Here is a 19,094-nt window from a genome sequence, read left to right as displayed (position 1 = left end):
TTGGCAAATCAACAACTCCTTCCATATCTCTCTCTTGAAACCTCTGGTCCTAACACAGTATTCTAGGCGCCTTCCGGAGGAGTCGGAATCGCCTCAGGATGATTTTGAGGTCAAAGAGATAATGGATGCCAAGACTATTCATGGTAGACTGTTTTACCTGATTGACTGGGCAGGTTATGGTCCAGAGGACCGCACTTGGGAACCTGCAGATCAGGTTCACGCTCCACGACTTGTGGCGCAATTTGAACGGAACCGGAGACGCATGGCGTCGATGCGCCGTGGAGGGGGGGGTAGTGTTAGGACTGTGCGGCAACTGCGGCCGAGGGGTCGGGTCGCAGCCCGTCTCTCTGCGGTAGCGTATTGCCGCCTGTCACTTCACCCTTGTGCCGGCAGTCAGGTTTATCAACTAATCACCTCCGCCTTGGGCAGCTGGCTTGGCCGAAAGTGGACCGCCCTTTCCCTTTATAAGGAGGGAGGTTCCTCAGCCCGCTGCCTTAATGTCAATTCACAAATGCACTGCGTGTGCTCAGGATAGCTAGCTAGTTAGAAACTTTGTTAGGCAGTATTGCAGTTCAGGTAGAACTCTATTTCCTAAAAAAGGAAAAATATTTTAGTTGTTAGCTGCTTGATGTGCATCAGGAAGCCACTGTGTGCACACTAGCTAATTGTGGACACTCTAGCACCAAAGTGCTGTCTAGACTGAGTCCTTGTGCGGCTGCTCGGACCTACACAGGCCGCTGTGATTGTACAGAGCGAACTAGGGTGTGTAGAGGGCTGGCAGTGACGTCTAACTGTCAGACTCAGTTCACACCAGGGCGCTTCTGTGGTCCAGAGCCCAGCGGGCTCCTTTGGGTTTCTTTTGTTAGTTTTTTTTAATAAACCCAGCAAACCATAACACACAGCCATGGCTGGAAGAGCCTTAAAGAAGACCTTTCATGTCCTCGGGCACCTGCGGTTTTATATACCGCTAGAAAGCAGACAGTGCGCTGAATTCCGGAATGACGCTGAGCGGTAAGGAATGCCCCTTTGACAGTACAACACTATGGACAGTACTGTCAGGAGGGGTGTTCCTCACAGCCCAGCTACACTGTCAGGAACGTCCTTCTGATGGTGAAGAGATATGAGTAAAGGCACCAATATCTCTTGCACCGGGGCACATAACAGTAAAGCTGACACCGCGCTAAATTCTGCACACTGTTGGCTTTCTAACAGTATATAAAACCGCAGGTGCCTGAGGACATGAAAGGTCCTCTTTAAGCAAGCAAATAGACCAGAATCTGCCTGGAGCCTGCTACAGTACAAAAGGAATATGGTTTTCTGACAATAATTCCCCAGTAGAACAGCCTAACGTCACACCAATAAATCCCTCAGGCGCACAAGGCAGAGACGAGCTCCCCAAATCTAGAGTCTGTATTGTTGAGTGCAGGGAAAAGGTCCAGACACTAAACTTATTACCCAAATGGGATTGGGGTGTCATCCTTGGCGTCTACACGATGGAGATCTTGCCCCATCATACCACTTGCCTGACACTATGATCATCTGGTGAGGAAATATGACTGTTCTTAGTTATTTGGTTTCAAGATAGAGGGCAGGAATTCCCCTCCTCAAGACATCACTCAGGGGAGGAGACCAAGGTAGTATATGGTCTCAACTGGGGGGAAAAAGCTCTCTTTGTTTCTGGCCAGCATGTAAACACATACCCTTTGAGCTCTTCTTCCTGGAAAGAAAGAAGGGTGATCACAGGCGTGCCAAGCAACTTTGGTAAGGCGATATCCTTCACAATACCTTTATTGGCTAACCAGAAAACTTACATTTGCAAGCCTTCAAAAGCACAGAGCCAAAAGTCCTGCACCCTTGGACTGGCAAAAACTGATGCTAACAGACACCAGAGAAAATCTCATTGAAATCAATAGGATTTTTAAATAGATTTTTGACAGATCAGTTTGCCTCTCAACATTTTCTAACAGATGCCAACAGATATTAAACATGGCAGTGTGAACTCCCACTAAGGTGTCACTTGCACATAACACCAAAATTTATGAAAATGGGCAATGCTAACCTAAACAAATGTTACAGCCTAAAATACAGCCCCCAGCCTAAAGCATATATAAAAACAAACAAAAAACTGAACTTTAAAAATAAAGTTTCAAACAAAATATGGCAAAATTTTGAATATTTGAGAAATACATAAAAACAGTAGGAACAAGAACAAAAGCAACTTATAAATTATATGATTTTATGTAATGTACATAATTTTATTTCCAATAAAACACACCCCTCCAAACCCAATAAATCACTCCACATTTTAGTGGGTCCCATGTTGATTCAGCACAAAAGTTCTGTAAATTTATTATACTGCTAGATTCAGTACATCGATAACTATCACGTCTATGGCAAAAAAAATGAAAAAAATAAATTCATTTTACAGTCAGTAGCACACAAATCACTGTATAACATACAAAATACAGTTACTAAATATGCACATTCCTTTACAATTGTATTGTATTCTCAAAATCATTCTTAGAAAATGTTAACTGACTGCATTACACAAGCAATAAGACTGAAGTTTTTGAAGCAGCCATATTTTTCTAATCCTGGACAACCCCCATTAATTATAAAGTAGGGGTTGTTACAGTTATGATCAGATTTATGTGTATTTTTTTAAAAAAAATTATTTTTAACAAAGCATTGTGACTTTGATTAATAAGGAGGAAGACAAGACATGAACAAAAAAGGTTATTCCCTCCGAGGGATCATTTGAAGCTATAGGAACAGGAGAATGGCAAATCATTCTCCTCTCCCTGTATAATGCTGAAGTGACAGAAGCAATAATATACAGCTCCCACTTTAACCAGTTCTTGAGTTAGAGCTTTAGGGTAAGTTCAGACAGAGTTTTTTGGTCCAGAACCTAAGGCGGAGGCCGCCTCAGGTTCCGGACCAAAAACTGGGTAGCCGCGACTGAAATCCGGTGCACTGCACCGTCATCCAGCCGCGCACTCCGCTCCGGATTAGGCCCAATGAATGGGCCTAGTCGGGAGAAAGGAGTGTCTTCAGGCCGAATCATGACGCGAAATGGCTTGAAGAATGAGCACCTTGCTTCTTTTTCCAGAAGCCGGAACAAGCCAGCTCCCAGAAAAAACAATGGGAGACGTCTTTTTGGTCAGGATTTTGAGGCGAATGCGGCCTCAAAATCCTGACCAAAAAACTCTGTGTGAACTTACCCTTAGAATAGCTTCATGTGCAGTTATTGTGATCAGGGTTAAAGGGGCATTCCAACTAAAAACAGTATAGTAATATCCAGTTCTTAATGTTAATCCTAAATTGCCATTTGTGCTGTATTAGCACTGAAAATACTACAAGTTTCATATTTACATTGCAGTAAAATAAAGTTCCTAATCTGAGATGTGAAAAGAAGCACCATATGAAGGTGAGTGCACACATATGAGCCCATAAAGTAGTGCTTTATGAACAAGTAAACAAACATTTACCACCATATGGTACAGGTTTGAGATATCTGATCTTGCAGCACTGCTAAGGAAGGTTAATTACAATGTTTCAGCACTGTCGAAATTGTAATGCGTTGCTATGCTAGAAAATATTTTAAAAAGGTACCTGGTGCTAAAAAAAAAAAAAACAGCTCACAGAAAAATAAGACACAAATCATTAGTTACAGAGCAAACTACAAAGAGAATATTGAAAATACATTCTCACGAGATATGGAAGAAACTCATTTCTTCACTAAAGTAAAACATACACAAAATGGAAAATTGTGGGAAAAAATACACCGTATTTCAAAATAGTATTTTCCATTATGACAGGAATGTGACTGAAAATTACGTTAGGTAAATCAAGTTTTTAAGTGAATCCCAGTTTTCACACAGTCTATTGGAACATCCATCATAGGTTGATATTTGCCATTTCCTGCAGCTAAAGTTGCCTTAAGCCGAGTTCACACGAGACTTTTTGATCCGGAACCTGAGACAGAAGCCTCCTCAGGTTTCGGTCCAAAATATGGGTAGCTGTGACTGATTTCAATGACAGCGTTTTTTTTGGTCAGGATTTTGAGGCGGATCCTGACCAAAATACCCTGTGTGATCTCAGCCTTAGCTTTGCCGTATAGTGTAGGACAGAGTCATCTCACCATCTTAAGACTGCAGAGGATTTATTAGATGAACACCCTATTGCTAGAAGCCTAGACAAAGCTACTATACACATAAAGGCTCTGTTATAGAGCTCTCCTTCTACTCCCTAGTTTTTTGGGAGGGGCTATACAAAATCTTTTCCTGAAGACTGTATTGGATTATAGAATCTTTACTATCAATCAACTCCCATTAATTGCAGCTGCCAATAAAAGGGCGTCTGTCACCCGGGTGAAGCATATTAAACCAGCAACACAAATAGGTCAGGCTCACCTGAATGAAACATTTTCCTCCATGAAAATGTGTGCCTCCATTGCAGATATATTTATTTCACAATATTTAAAGAAGCGGTCAAGAGAGCCAAAAGCTGCTTCATTGCTCCATACTAATACAGCCTCCTTCTCCCCCACCCTTTTTTGAGTGACTAAAAAGTTATGCTGAAATCTCACCTGGCCTTGTGTTCTCGCCAGCATAGTAGAGCAGAATGGGACACAGCTAGGGTTGAGCGATTGTGTTCGGAAAAAAAATCGGATTCCGATCGGCGATCGAGAAAATTTCACGATCGCGATCGGAATTCCGAACACGATCTGTTTATGTGGGATCGAGATCGGTGATCTTTTCCTACAATGCCTTCACACTGAGTATATAGTGTATACTCAGTGTGAAGGCTCGGCTGCGGTTCCATAGGAATGAATGGAAGCAGCCGGCACACAGCCTTAACCCCCTGCGCGCCGGCTGCCTCCATTCATTCTAATGGGAGACTAAAGCTACTTACCTCCAGAGATGGCTGGTTCGCTGCTCTTCGCTTCGCTGCCAGTCCAGCAGCCGTCTTCTGCTACTGGCTGCCCCCTCCCTGCCAGATTAGGAGAGTGTGGGCGGGTACAGGGCAGGGAGACTAACAGTGTTCCTGGTTTAAAATGCTTCACCCTGGTGCCAGACTCCTTATAAGTATATAGACAATACAGGAAGGAACCATGTGCCTTTAACATGGCAGCAACCAGAGATTTTTTTCTTTACCAACAAATAAATAACTACATTAAAATAAAAATACATTTACTTTTACATACTTTACACTCACAAAACTAAAATAAAATTTGATACTTTCCTTTACTTTTTTATCTCTTGAAAATCAGTGCCATGTATGTCAAGGGGCTGTGCCAACCAAATCCTCTTCAAATGAATGGGGCTTTTGCTGGCACAGTCCATTGACAAACATGGCATCGTTTCTGGGAAAAGACAGACTTTTTTTTCCTAATGCTGGACAATCCCTTTCAACATGTGGTTTTTGAAATATTTACAAAACAAGTATAAAAATTTTTTTTTCTGTTTATGAATTATTACAGGTATTCCATCATGTTACATTTAATAGCCCCTTCCAAAGAAAAATCTAAAAATCAATATTGTACAAGGAGATCATTCAGAATTATCAAAATAATTTGTAAGATTTCATAGCCAAGTTCTTGCGTTAATAATAATAAAAAATAATAATTAAAAAATCACCATCATCATCATGGAAAGCACAATGTGGATGTGGGGGAATAGTCCTGACTGATAAAATGGATATCCCTTTCATACTCAGGGACTCCATAGACCAAGGGATAACGCCCTGAGGTGCAATTACAGATGAATCAAGAGCCTGGTGCCAGGCAATCTAGTTGAATAGATTTCAATCCTGATACATGTGTAACGGCACCTAAAGGAATTTGCATCCAGTCCACGGAGACCCTTTTGTGGCAAAGGTGTATCCAGTTTATCCGTCAGTACCATTCACTATATATCCTTCACCTGCCAGGAATCAATTCTACTCTGTTCCTCCAAGCAGATCCTCCAATGTCCGCTATTGATAGAGTTCAACCTTTATAAAGCACAACCCCATAATGTCTCTTACTGTACATCATCAGATGTACCACATGGTCGGTGCATTACAAGCGCTTTTTTTTTTTTTTTTCATTTTGCCAATGTCAGAAAAAAAAACAATTAAAATCAATTTTCACAGTTGAAATATGCTTAAAAAAACAAGTATAAAAAAACTATTAAAATCAGTGATTTACATGGTAAGCAGTGCCTCATTATATGAATTGTATTCCGTATTTTTATATTACTGTCTTATATTTAATGACTATGAACTGTAATAGGCCCGATTAGTAAGACTAATCTTAGCAAAGCCTCGGCTCAGGACAGTAACCGGCATAGAAAGAAATAAATGTGTACAATTCAACTTAAACTGACATTTTACTTTTGTGTCCTGCGTGTAATTACGAGGCAGAACAGGCTGCGAGCCAGCGGATAATGATAAAAAAGAAAACTTTCTTTGAAGATTAAAAGCCCGGTTTTTCTTTCAGGGTATTCAAAAATTCTTATACATAATCTGAGCACATAACAAATAACACGAGGATAGGATTGTGATTAAAATAATAAGCCAATTATGCTGTGCAACAAATTGCTCAGAGGGAGAAAGAGAAAGTCTTCCCTTTCATTGAGTTCTTAGTGGCAAATTATAGTTAATTTGCATGGGAATTATTTACTTCCAGTTTACAATACTCTTTTACACATACACACAGTATGGCAAAATAAAAGTCATTCTTGAGACTGGAGCCATGACTTTGGGACCAGTCTATCTTTTATGGACTTCTGCCTCGGAGCTGGGATCGGTTTTGATAGAACCTCCTCCGTTTCCTGCTCATTCTGGTCACTGACTTCAGAGAGTATGGGTTTTCTAGGAGGAACAATTGGCCTTTGAAACTGCTGCATAATAGAAGACAACTTGGCATCAAGAGATTTGCGAGAAAAGCTTGATCGTGGCCAGATATTCTCTTTTTCTGTGGGCTCTGCAGCCTTTGGATCTGTACTATATGGAGCTTGGTTGGGAGGTGGAGGAGGAGCTCTTCTCTTTTTTCCTTTCTCTGTAAGGTTTGATTCGTTATTCTTTGTTGATGGGGAGAGGGTGTTCTTTTCGACATGGAGCTGATGATTGCCATCAAATAAGGCGGACCATGGCGGTGTGACAGAGTCTTCCTGACCAATGAGAAATTGGCCATCTGTCTCTTCAATTTTCCTGTGCAGAATATCTGTTAGACCTTCAAATTTCACAGGAGAACCAATGCCTAAAAAATAAATGTATAAAATGCTAAATGGAATCGTAAAACAGAATATTGCGGCATAAGTAGCTGATAGTTTGGGGTATTTTTTCTGTTTTGTTTTTTTTTTTTTTCTTTCTAGCTTCCCGAAATGAATAAACTGATTAGAATTTCAAAGTTACGAATTTGGTTATTTTTCTTTAAGTTTAATAAAGCAATTCTGTAGAACTACATTTAATGGTTTATCCTTAGTATAAATTGGTTCATCAATGTATGTTCATAAGGGGTCCAACCCCTACCAAATCAACATAATGTAGTTATATTAAGCACAGTGATATACAACAAACACATGTATAGACAGATGGTGCCTGGTACAGCAGGTCACCCTATGGAAATGAACACCAGGCATAGCCACATCTATGTGTATGACTAAGTGCATGAAAAAAAAACACACTCTAATGATTGGTTGGTGTACGGTCCAAGGTTAGGTCAATAATACTGTAATCCCTGAAAAGCACCTTAATCCAACAGGATCTGTACCAATAAAATCTTACTGGTGAATGGACCATTAACATTCACTCTTCTATAAAACCTTGATCTGTCAGTGTATGATTTTTTTGGATAGGGTTATGATGGAAGATCCCCTTAAAGATTACTCAGTAGGGTGATCACTACCTATAAAAATAAAAAAATAACAATGACACATGGTGATAAAAGACCACATCAATAAAACTAATCAACCTACCGTTTTAAGGTATTGCAAAAATACCATCTCATACACATGGTGTAGTGATATAATAAAGAAGAGGCGTGACTGAAAGGTCCTGAGCCACGATGCATAGATCTGTAATTGGGTCCCCACTTACTATGTGCTGTGTATAATACCTATGGCTTTTGCTGTAATGAGTCCTTTGGGCTCCCTCAACCTACAGGACCCAAAGGCCGCATTACAGGCGACTGGCACGTGGGGGGTTAAGCGACCGGCCGCCGGCAAAGTGTACGTGCCAGGTGCTTCCATTCATTTCTATGGGAGCGTGCTGTTCGGATCGGCTGATCCGAACAGTGTTCGCTCATCTCTAGTAGGGACTGATAATACTCCCTACAGCTACATCCCTGTATACATTGGAATAATTATTCTGCTTTAAAAAATAAAATAAAAAAATAATCTTAATAAGAAAATCATACTCCTTTGCACCAGCAGTCCAAATGTTCCAGTTCATTGTCTACAAGCAATAACATGTGTTACTTTAGTGGCATCACTGCTCAGCGCTGCACCATGATGCCTGCAGTACTGCACGTAAACAAAGACAGGAAGAACCACTTGAGCTTTAGGGCGTGATCCCCATGGGGAAAGAAACAGTGTGAACCATTCATTTTTTTTGGTTTTATAATATTTGCAGATGTTTTTTTTTCATTACTTTAGAAGACTGATTAAAACAAAAAGTGTAATCACCTCTACTCGCTTGAGAGCAAGGATGCAAATCAACTAAGTTTTAAAAAAATTAAATTAAATTAAACTTTAATCCATCATTACACATACATGAGATAGAAGTAGATAGATAGATAGATAGATAGATAGATAGATAGATAGATAGATAGATAGATAGTACATGAGATAGAAGTAATGGCACCTGTAATGTAAGGTAAAGTTTATACAAAAACTAAAACAATGTCTCTATAGAAATAAGAGGAGTGCAGTGCTGACCGTATACGGGGTGCATAGACATTTAAACAAACAATATTACATAAAAAGGACAGAATAAAATAGAGTTTTCTATTCATTTTTTTTTTTTTTTTTTTTTTTACCTTTTACATGCACAAATTACACTTACTCATATCATGGTACACTGATGTTGCCTCTTTTGTTAGAAACAATGGTGGTTTCCGTGGTGACATAATCTCTATTTTCATGAGTTCTTCCGCACAATGCTTCCACTGACCTGAGATGAGGAACAACTGTGTTAGCAGGGCAACAGAGAGCAATCTTCATTTACGCATGAAATACATTTTCCCTTTGATGGAGCTTCCAGATCAGGCAACATAACCATCTTACATATATTTATAGGAGATAAGAGGAGATAAACAACATTATACAATAAGCGGGATTACTGGTTTTGCATATGCACACGCATCAGATTTGCATATAGAAACTCCAACACAAATATTGCTAGAACATCCAAAGCAGAACTTACAAGTTTACACTACAATTTCTACCACAGATGTAACGTATGCATATCACCTTAGAAAACCCTAAGGAATCCTATTATTGATCTTATATTGACGTACAGCCTGTAGTACATTAGTATAGTAAATTCCACAATTGTAAAGACGTCAGGAGATACAATCTCCCGGCATTCCTTGCCCACTCAATAGAGAATTTATGTACGCACTTTCCTGGTGATGGAGTATATTGTATATGGTACATGCTGCTATTGCAAAAGAACAGAAAAATTTTTTTTTACAAAAAGTGTGCAGAGCGGCGGCGGCGGCCTTCACTGCCTAACAGTTATTAAAATATTTGCCAGAAAAAAAGCAAATTACAATTGTAACATATGTCAGCCAGGTAGCTGGGGTAGGTTTCAGCTTGTGCTACAGGGGACTGCAGGACTACTATTAGAGATGAGTGAGTACTGTTCGGATCAGCCGATCCGAACAGCACGCTCGCATAGAAATGAATGGACGTAGCCGGCACGCGGGGGGGGTTAAGCAGCCGGCCGCCGTCAAAGCGGAAGTACCAGGTGCAGCCATTCATTTCTATGGAGCGTGCTGTTCAGATCGGCTGATCCGAACAGTACTCGCTCATCTCTAATTACTATTATTAGCAGCCGTATAGCTTACTGTTGTAAGATATTTTGGATTATTAAGAACAGTATCAAAACACTAAAATAGATGCTCCAGAAACACAACCAATTTTAATCTTGTAAACTATTAATAATTAAGCATTTTTTAAAAAATTTGTATTAGAATTTTTACAGTTTTAGAGCGCTTTTCTCTCTGGATTTTTATGTCCTTTTCGGGAGGAAACCACGCAGACCCCACTAGGACCCTATGAGGACCAAAAATGCCCTTAGCAGAGACGTTGTTCAATAAGTCTGGGTTCACAACAGCGCCGAATCTCTATTCGGGGATTCCGTTACCTTCTCCGCTTGAAACAGGCAGAAACAGAGGAAACCACGCAGACTCCAGTTTATGGGGTTCTCTGGTTTCTGCAGGGTACTTGTTTTTTTTAAGCGGATTAGGTTCTGTTCGGGGGTTCCCCAAGCAGACCCTCCTGAACGGAAAACCAAATGCAGATGTGAGCCTACCTTAAGTAGTGACAGTCTTTTGTGTTGATCAGATGCCAATGGATACATCCATGAATGCAGGAGCATTGTATGGCTTGGGGCCCAGCAATGATTTGTTATTGTGGACAGATCATAAGACACACTACACGTAAGAGAAGATAACCTGGCCACAATAAGGAAATCATGCCCCAACTGGTGCAGGAATTGACCGGCATATGAAGAGACTCTGGCCTCTAGAAATAGACACGTATCCATGAGCCAGAATGGATGTCGTATTAGAGAAGTGTGGGGCGTAGCAGATTATTGCCCTCAGTGCTTCAGACTGCCCATTTCCTAATACAATGAAATAACTTGAAATCTTGGCAACAGAGGCAAAAATTATGATGAGGAAGACAGCATTACATTAAGAGGCCTGACCTATATGTGTGGTTGGTTTAACATCCGTCACACTGGTGACCGACGTCCTGTAATATCTTACCATCGGGATGCTCAAGCACATAAGTACCAATCACCTTGCCACCTGCAGAGTTTGCCCTCATCTCCATCAGGTGTAATATGTACTCCTATTATCTCAGTACACAGCATCATTAAACCCAAAGTGTTAAATCATTATAGGATTGTGAATAAATATTTGTTTGGTGAATGATCCGATCTGAGAGCAGCTGTCATGGAATGTCAGGAACGTGTTCAACATCTGTTCCAGCCCGGTTCATACAGTGCTGTCAGCTGCTGATAACAGGGCAACACCGCGGCTCATTAACACAGCACCATTATTTTCCTAACCTGAACTATCATTAGACTATAGCACTAAAAAAATACCAAGTGAGTCAATAGATACTTCCTTTAAAGGGGAAAAAAATAAAGGAAAGAAAGAGGGTTACAGTTTCTCCTTTGCATTTGGATGGATGGCTTACAGAAAGATACATAAAGTTATTAAAGGGTACAATTAACCTTGAATATAGCTGCACGTCTGGACAAGGCTCTATATACTATCAATCCCCCTGCATTTCAGTGTATTAGTAATTACCATTATGTAGCAGAACACATGAACAGAATCCTAATCACATGAACAAGATACTAAAGTTCTCAGTGACCTTGGAGGCAATTTTAGTGCTGACAAATAGGCCCGGAATATACTTGATATTCCTATCGACTCCTCTCACAATCAGTTTAGAAATTCACAAACCACATGAGAGGCAAAAGGTCTTCTGAAGCTCATGTCTCAATGATGACAATTAAAGAGGACCTGTCAGCTATTTTGGCATGTCTGTTTTAGTAAATACAGGTACCCTCCATAATAGAGATACATTTCTATGAGATATGGCACATTGCAGAGGAATGGTATCTAAATTGAGAGCTGGGGGAGGGGGGTGTCATTCTCATACAGTCCAATCAGTGCTGAGCAAAGGGTGCACTCAGTTTATGTTAATCACAAATTTGGTGCAACCTCCTGGCGTTCTTTGCTGGTATAGAGTTATGATGACTACGCCTTGGGCCTTGACCCTACCCACTTTTGGAAAAATGGCAAGGCCAGTGCAGAAGAGACTTATCCACTCTAATGGCCACATCCAGTCCCCAAGGCTGGCAATGCTTTTTTGGTGGGTATCATTACTAGTTGCACTGTTGTGCGGTTATTGGCTTTAGTCAAATCCTGTCCCCGGCCACTGGTGTTTCACTTTATGTAATATGCAGGTGGGAGAACCACAAAACCACACGAATATGTAATTCTATTCCATGTCACCATCCATATAGAGAAATGGAAGCAACAGCGGCCCAGGGACTGAATGTGGCCACCGCCAGGAGACACCAACCTAATATATACATCAGTTATCTATATCTCCTTATAAGCAGGAGAGGCATGGAATATGAACTTTTATTATAGGTTATGCCTATTTGGAAACGGTGAAGATACATTTTTCTGGGGACCACAAAGATCCTCAAGTATTTTGTGGTCCTAACAGAGGTGATTAAAGGGAGTCTAACACCCCCTAACTAGCTTCTAAGCCACTTATATGGTGTTATAGAGGTGCAATATTTCTGCAAACAAAAAAAGGATTCACAGACAGTGGAAGGGATTATCACAATATCAACTAACTCACACTTTCTGTGAGTTAGTTGCAAACAAAAAAACTTTTAATCCATATGCAAATAAGCCATTTGGTTCTCCCTCTGCATGACTAGAGCAGAAGTTTCACCACCTGGCACCACCTCAACATAAAAATTGATAAGCAGAGAAAATCTGATAAGCAGAGACCACAGGCAAAAACCAGTTGTTCCAGCAGTTGAGGCTTCACCCTGGGTGCACCAAACAGCTCTTTTATATATACATTAAAGGTACATTAAAGGTACAAAGCCATTTTGGTGATGGAAAACTCCTTTTAATGTTACAAAGATATATGACTGGAGGTATTAGTTAGAAAAACACATTATGTAAAGGGGTTTCCCCATGTTATAAAGTAATGGCATATAGCGAGGTTTGAATCTATGTTTTAGCACTGCTTTACCTTCTAGGTTTTCCTACAGAACGATCAATTGGGATCCTGGTTGCAGTGAACTGGTTGGAAGGGCACAGCTTTACAAGAATAAACACATAAAAAATACCATCTAAGGGTGCATGCACACTGAGTAACGCCGGGCGTGTATGAGAGCCGTACACGCCGGCATTACAGCAGACTGCCGAACACTTCCCATTCACTTCAATGGGAGCGCTCGTAACAGCGATGTCCCCCTAAAAAGGGACACCCTTCTAAACCAGAACTGCATCCCTTTTATCCTCAGGATTGGTGTGGGCCCCAACAGTTAGACCACCAGATTACATAGCCTAGTAATATGCCATATGTCACTTTATTGGATGAGAACACAGATAAAATCAAAGAATAAAACTAAACAATAAGAGGGAGTCACCTAAAGATTGAAGGAGCATTTGTGTGCATGTACGTATTTTCTTTCTATTAAAACACAAAACCCATTTAAGGCTGCTACACCTAGACTTTTTGTTGCCCACATTGAAAAAGAAATTGCTGTGACATCTCTGTCCATAGAAATACACTGAATAGCTTATTTCTTACAAAACTGCTCCAGGGAGACAATAGCTATTTTTCTTTTAAATCACTACATGCTAGGACTTCATCAATGCAAATCCACAAGAAGGGCTGCGGCACCGACTTAGGATTCAGAACGTATACATTAAAAATTGTCACAGTATGGAGAGTAACATGGCAATCACCATTTTGTGTGTTCTTGCGCTTCATAAAGGCCCTGACAAAACAAGAACATTTGCTAAACTCTGCATGTTCATCTACAGCCTATGATCAAAGCTTTAGGACAGAAATCCTGATGTGGTGTATCCTTGGTAAACCTCAGTATATTATCCTGGGAAGGGTGTGATAGATGGTTCTCCCACTTTCACTCTGTACATTGATGTTACGCATACTTTATGTCAGTGTATATTTGATGTACTATATGACCTTCCCTATTTTATATATATTTATTTCCTGACCTATTACATAAAGGCCAGGCTATGACATTTATCTCTTATGATGCATCACTCAACTAGTCTCTTTCTATAGCCAACCATATCCTTTACATACTGTAGTGGTCAGCCAAAAGAGGATTCAGCCAACAATCGTCCTGTCCAGCTGCTCCATACACACTCCGCTTAACCAGTCATTGCATGTGGGGAAGAATCCTGCCAGACATTTCTGGCCACATCTCATCTCTCAGAGACTAAAACGATTAGCAGATGAAATCAGAAGGCACCAAACATACAGGTCTATGGAACCTATTGAAATCAGATTATGCACATCTAATGTACACTCACTGATATTAGATTACTGCAAAACATGGTAAACAGTTATGTCTCAGATAAGTAAATAATATGCAAGATAGGTAAATAATCCCAGATGTGACACGCTGCCAAAAGACAGCATAAAGGTACTTCCCCACTGCCCTATAAAAAGGCTCTTGTAGGCTACTTTTGGGTAGTGCACCTCTTGGTGAGAGACTGCTGACTGCCAGACATGCCAACACACTCAGAGAAATTTTGCCCAGTTGACTGGCTGAGAGGAGGCACATCATTGAACAGAGAAGTTTCAATTAATTGGCCACCAATTACGCTGTTTTGACCAAGCTGAAGATGTTAGAAGGCCTAGACAGACCACCAGTACAGAGGATCATTTGATCTACCAACAAGAATGAGCAGCTTCTACAGATTCCTTGACAAGCTCCCAGTTGCTTTCTCCACCATCCTAAGTTGGTACTTTCATTAGATAAGACAACCATTATGTGTCCTGTCACTAGCAGCCAGCCAGTGTGGTCATGAACGGGAAACCTGGACTGCTTTGAACTGAAACTGTCATCTTTAGCAACAAACCCAGGTTCTGTTTGGGATCACACAATGGTCCTGTGGAGCGACATATTGCCCAAACTGAGATGGTCTGAGGGTCAATCACATATGACAGTCAGTCACCCCAAATCGTAATACAAGGGACACCAACAGCTGGGCAATATGTGCAGGACACATCTGTTGCTTTCACACACACACCAAGGTTTTGCCAGCAAAGCCTCCACCAGATTCCAAAACTTCCATGGCCTTCCCGGGTCAACAGATTTATTGACAATCAGGCATTTATGGGACCAGCTACAATGCCAGCTTATGCAACCTACAAGTGGGCAGCATTTACAGGTCCAGCTGCAACATCTATGGGCAAATGTGCAGCAAGATACCAGACAGAACCTGTATGCCTCAATGTCCAACCATATCTCATCTTATATCCAGGCTACAGTTAGCCCATCAGGGTACTAGAGTCTTCTCTCAATTGTACAGTTTGGTCCGCCCCCAGTGCTGCAAGAGAACTCATTTAAATACCAACGAAAACGGGATTTCTACCAAACGGCGGCCCGAACAAGATATCTAAAGGTAGGAGAATAGCCTTTCTTAAGGCTATTCCCACGTGTCAGCGAGAAAACAATGTGTTTTAATGGAATCCCTTTAACTGAGCATGGCCACCCTGGTTTCTTGATTTACTGATGGAAATGATGACAGTTGTATTAAATACACAAATCAACACCAAGTATATTTGCTATACCTAATAATATAGCACAATAACAGATCCTTCCTGAGTATGAATGAGTTACATTTCTTAAGGAGACAATAAAAGTATGCAATGTTCTTCTTGTTCTTCTACCTTCGCAAAAATTAATGTTGCAAGAAAATGTCAATTTTTAAAACAGCAAAAACATAGTAATTAAATATAAAAGAAAACAGACAATATTTCATTGTCTATTCCAGAAGAAAATGTTTAATTAGATGAATGCTTTAGGGAAATGGAATCTGAATGTGGCTTGTGCTAATAGCACTCACAGGAGACATTAGCACGAGGAAGAGGAGGAGGAGGAAGGATTTCATGGACGTTCAGTTTTCCTAAATTACAAATCACAAGACTGATATTCCTACACAGTCCACACAATAATAATCTGCCACATTGGCACAGATTTAGTATTGTGCTAGCTACTGAACTTAGTCATAAAATGTGTCACAATCTATTTCGGAGCATCTAGTTTTAGAACAATTTTTCCAATGTGATCAAAAAATGGGTGTGACTATATGTGACGTGTCAAGGCCTACGTGTATGAAACAGTGCCACAATTTTGAAGTAAAATTCTGGGCCAAAGCAAGCCAACTAGTAGGTAAAGTCAGTCTATAAAGTATAACTGTGTATCAAGTTTATCATCAAGCATTAGGAAATCATTGGGAATGAATGCTCGTACAAGTGCTTGTTCCTGATAGTCAGTTTGTCCAATAGCGTAGCTAGTCAGACACCCAACAAACAAACATTTGCTTATTCGTAGGGTTATTACTTTCAGAAAGACAAACATCATTGTCTGTTGGTAGTGCATCGCTCTGTGTAATAAAAGCTTTCCGACCGGGAACCGGTGACGGTCTCTTTAGTCAATCTTGACATAGTCAGCAGTGATTAAAGAGGTTTTCCAGTTTCAAATTGGATTTCTCATATGGATATATCCACAGGATAGGTCATCAGAATATGATCTGAGGGGGTCCAACACCAAGACCCCTCACAGATCAGCCTCTGGGTACTGGACGCTGCTAGAGGACAAGCAGATGCACTGCTATTTAACAACAGTAGAAATTCCGCAGAACCATTGCTATAGGATAGACGTGGCTATGTCACTCCCAGTTCTTGAATAGCAAAACCTGCAACTGCTGCCCATCCAATTGCAGCTTCTGGAAACCGGAGGCTGTTTCAAAAGCTGATCTGTGCATGGTCTGGGTGTCTGACCCCAACAGATCACATACACATTTGTAAAGAAAAAAAACAGTGTCTTGGTGACCCCTTTAAAGACAGTGCCATGGTGTGTAAAGATACATCCCCAACAGTCAACACTCACTAGACAATTGATTCCTATATTTCTAGGGGAAATAATAGAAAAACAAAGAAAACATTCAATGAAGAGATGGCACAAAATTATTATTACATGAAGAGTACATGTATTTATTACAATACTCACGTAAAGAAAGTAGACGGACGCTTTTGAAAAGGCAATGACCAGAACCAGCAGACACAGACAAAAAAAAAAAATTCTAATCCTGATAACTCCTTAAATATTAACAGGGAAAAACACAGAATCTGACCACTTAAAACTTGTTGCATTCTGCAAATTCCAAGGCGACAAGTACCTAGTAGGTGGCTCATATGAATAAATATAAGGGGTTTTATTTTGAACTGCATTGAAAGAAGTTCTTATTTCCCACTTTGTTTGGAAATAAAACAGTAAATGTTTCCCTCTGTAACTAAAGCCTCCCAGGCCTGAGCTGTAGGTACAGCACTGCTGTTACAGAATTAATGGTATCTCATTTTTCCTTGGCAGAGGTGCTATGCACAGTGTACACTAGCACTGAAGCGCCCACTCATGTTTATCAATTAAAGAGAATGTTTTTAGTGGAGAATGTATTGAAAAATGAAATAAAAATAAACTTGTCGCGCTAAGTATATTTATCCTATTGATGTTACACTTCATAGCAGTATAAATAACAGGTAATAAATACTACAGCACAAGTGTGCACAATGCTGTCCATTCAAGCCTACAACAAACCAACGTTTATGCAATGGCTTGAAGGTAGACTTTAGTCTTTGAGCCAACAGCCACCCAAATCTGTACACATGGCAAGATGCCCTTTTATATGGTACAAAATAATAAATGTTTTTACATGCAGCACACAACAAGACCACACGCAAGAGACCAATGAATGATCTGGGTATCAACAACAAGAAAAAACACCAATACCACCACCCACCATTTGTAATGTGCTCTCTCTACTGTTCAACCTAGGGGTTCTAGAGCTGCTCTAAAGTGATGCCCCAATTACCTGAAGGGGAATTTGGTAATTACAAGTTATCCCATATCCCAAGGCCATCCCCCATCAATCATGAAAATGGAGGCTGACTGTTCCCATATGTATTAAGCAGGAAGAACCTGAGCACATTTGCTCTATTCAGGAACTGCCACAGATAGAGTGCTGTACGTGGCTTCTTTTCGGCAGCCACCTAGAGAGCAGACACCAGAGTATACTGCCACTGTACTCCGGGTGTGATTCAGTCATGTTCACACATATTCTTATATAGATGGTGCAAAGTGAAGCTATCACCTAAATATTTGAAATGAAAAACAGAAGAAATTTTCAATTTTTTTTCTCACTATACAGGTTTTGTGTTTTTTATTTTATTTTTTTATTTGTTTGCACTGCAGTTCAGTTTATAACCTATTTCCTGCTGACAGACTCCATATAATGTTCTGAATAAAGTACTGGGAAGATAAAAGAAAAAAAAAATTGTGATAGAGTGAAATTAGTCAGGGCTCATTCACATCTGCGCCCGGTCTCCGTTCTGCAGGTTTCCGTTTCCTGCACAAAACAGAGGCAGGAGACGGAAACCTGCAGGAGTCTTTCTCACCCATTCATTTGAATGGGTTTGAAAGATGTGCGGCGGTGAGCGTTTTATGCTCTCCGCCGCGAAACTGGTTTTTTAAAATCGGACACAGAGTCGAACATGCAGAAGAAGGAAAACTGAGAACGGAGACCCAAACGCTATTGTGAACCTAGCATCAGTGTGTTCATGGTGATACCAAATTAATGTAGTCTTGTTATGTTTTGATATCTTTACACAAATCAAAATCTTTAAAAAAAAAAATTTTATTTGCTACATTTTTTTTTAATACTCATGGATGGAGGAGTTGTGTAAGGCAGGGCAAGCTGTAGTTTTTATTTATACCATTTGGGGAATTCTGACATGTTGATCACTTATTCAATTCTTTTTCAGACAAGAAACAGCATCTTGCTGCTTCAGGCATTTTTGGCTCTGGGTACGGCTAAAGCACTTACCGGTATGTGCATTTTTTTTTTTTTGTAATGAATTGTATTAATTGACAGTCCTATGAGCCTTCAATTACACATTAGAGATGTGGTTGATTCTAGTGAAAATACTACTGATATTAAAAGTAGCAGAAAACACTTAAAATGATAAATATTTTACGGTAATATATAAAAGTCATTTTTTTCCTTCATCAGAATGCTTACT

At 40.2% G+C, this 19,094-nt stretch overlaps 1 protein-coding gene across 1 annotated transcript in view; it reads right to left on the bottom strand.

Annotated features, from left to right (window-relative positions):
* Positions 1 to 6,635: 6,635 nt before the first annotated feature.
* Positions 6,636 to 19,094, bottom strand: part of RTKN2 (rhotekin 2) — a 41,344-nt gene continuing 28,885 nt past the window's right edge. The window contains exons 11-12 of the mRNA XM_075257588.1: positions 9,049 to 9,156; positions 6,636 to 7,243 (exon numbers count right to left, since the gene is read on the bottom strand). Coding sequence (XP_075113689.1) covers positions 6,717 to 7,243; positions 9,049 to 9,156 — 635 coding nt within the window. The 3' untranslated portion in view covers positions 6,636 to 6,716. The remainder of the gene's footprint in view (positions 7,244 to 9,048; positions 9,157 to 19,094) is intronic.

This window comes from Leptodactylus fuscus, chromosome 10 (assembly GCF_031893055.1).
Source record: "Leptodactylus fuscus isolate aLepFus1 chromosome 10, aLepFus1.hap2, whole genome shotgun sequence".
In the NCBI taxonomy this organism is placed as follows: domain Eukaryota; kingdom Metazoa; phylum Chordata; class Amphibia; order Anura; family Leptodactylidae; genus Leptodactylus; species Leptodactylus fuscus.
This window is presented reverse-complemented; position numbering and strand designations above follow the sequence as displayed.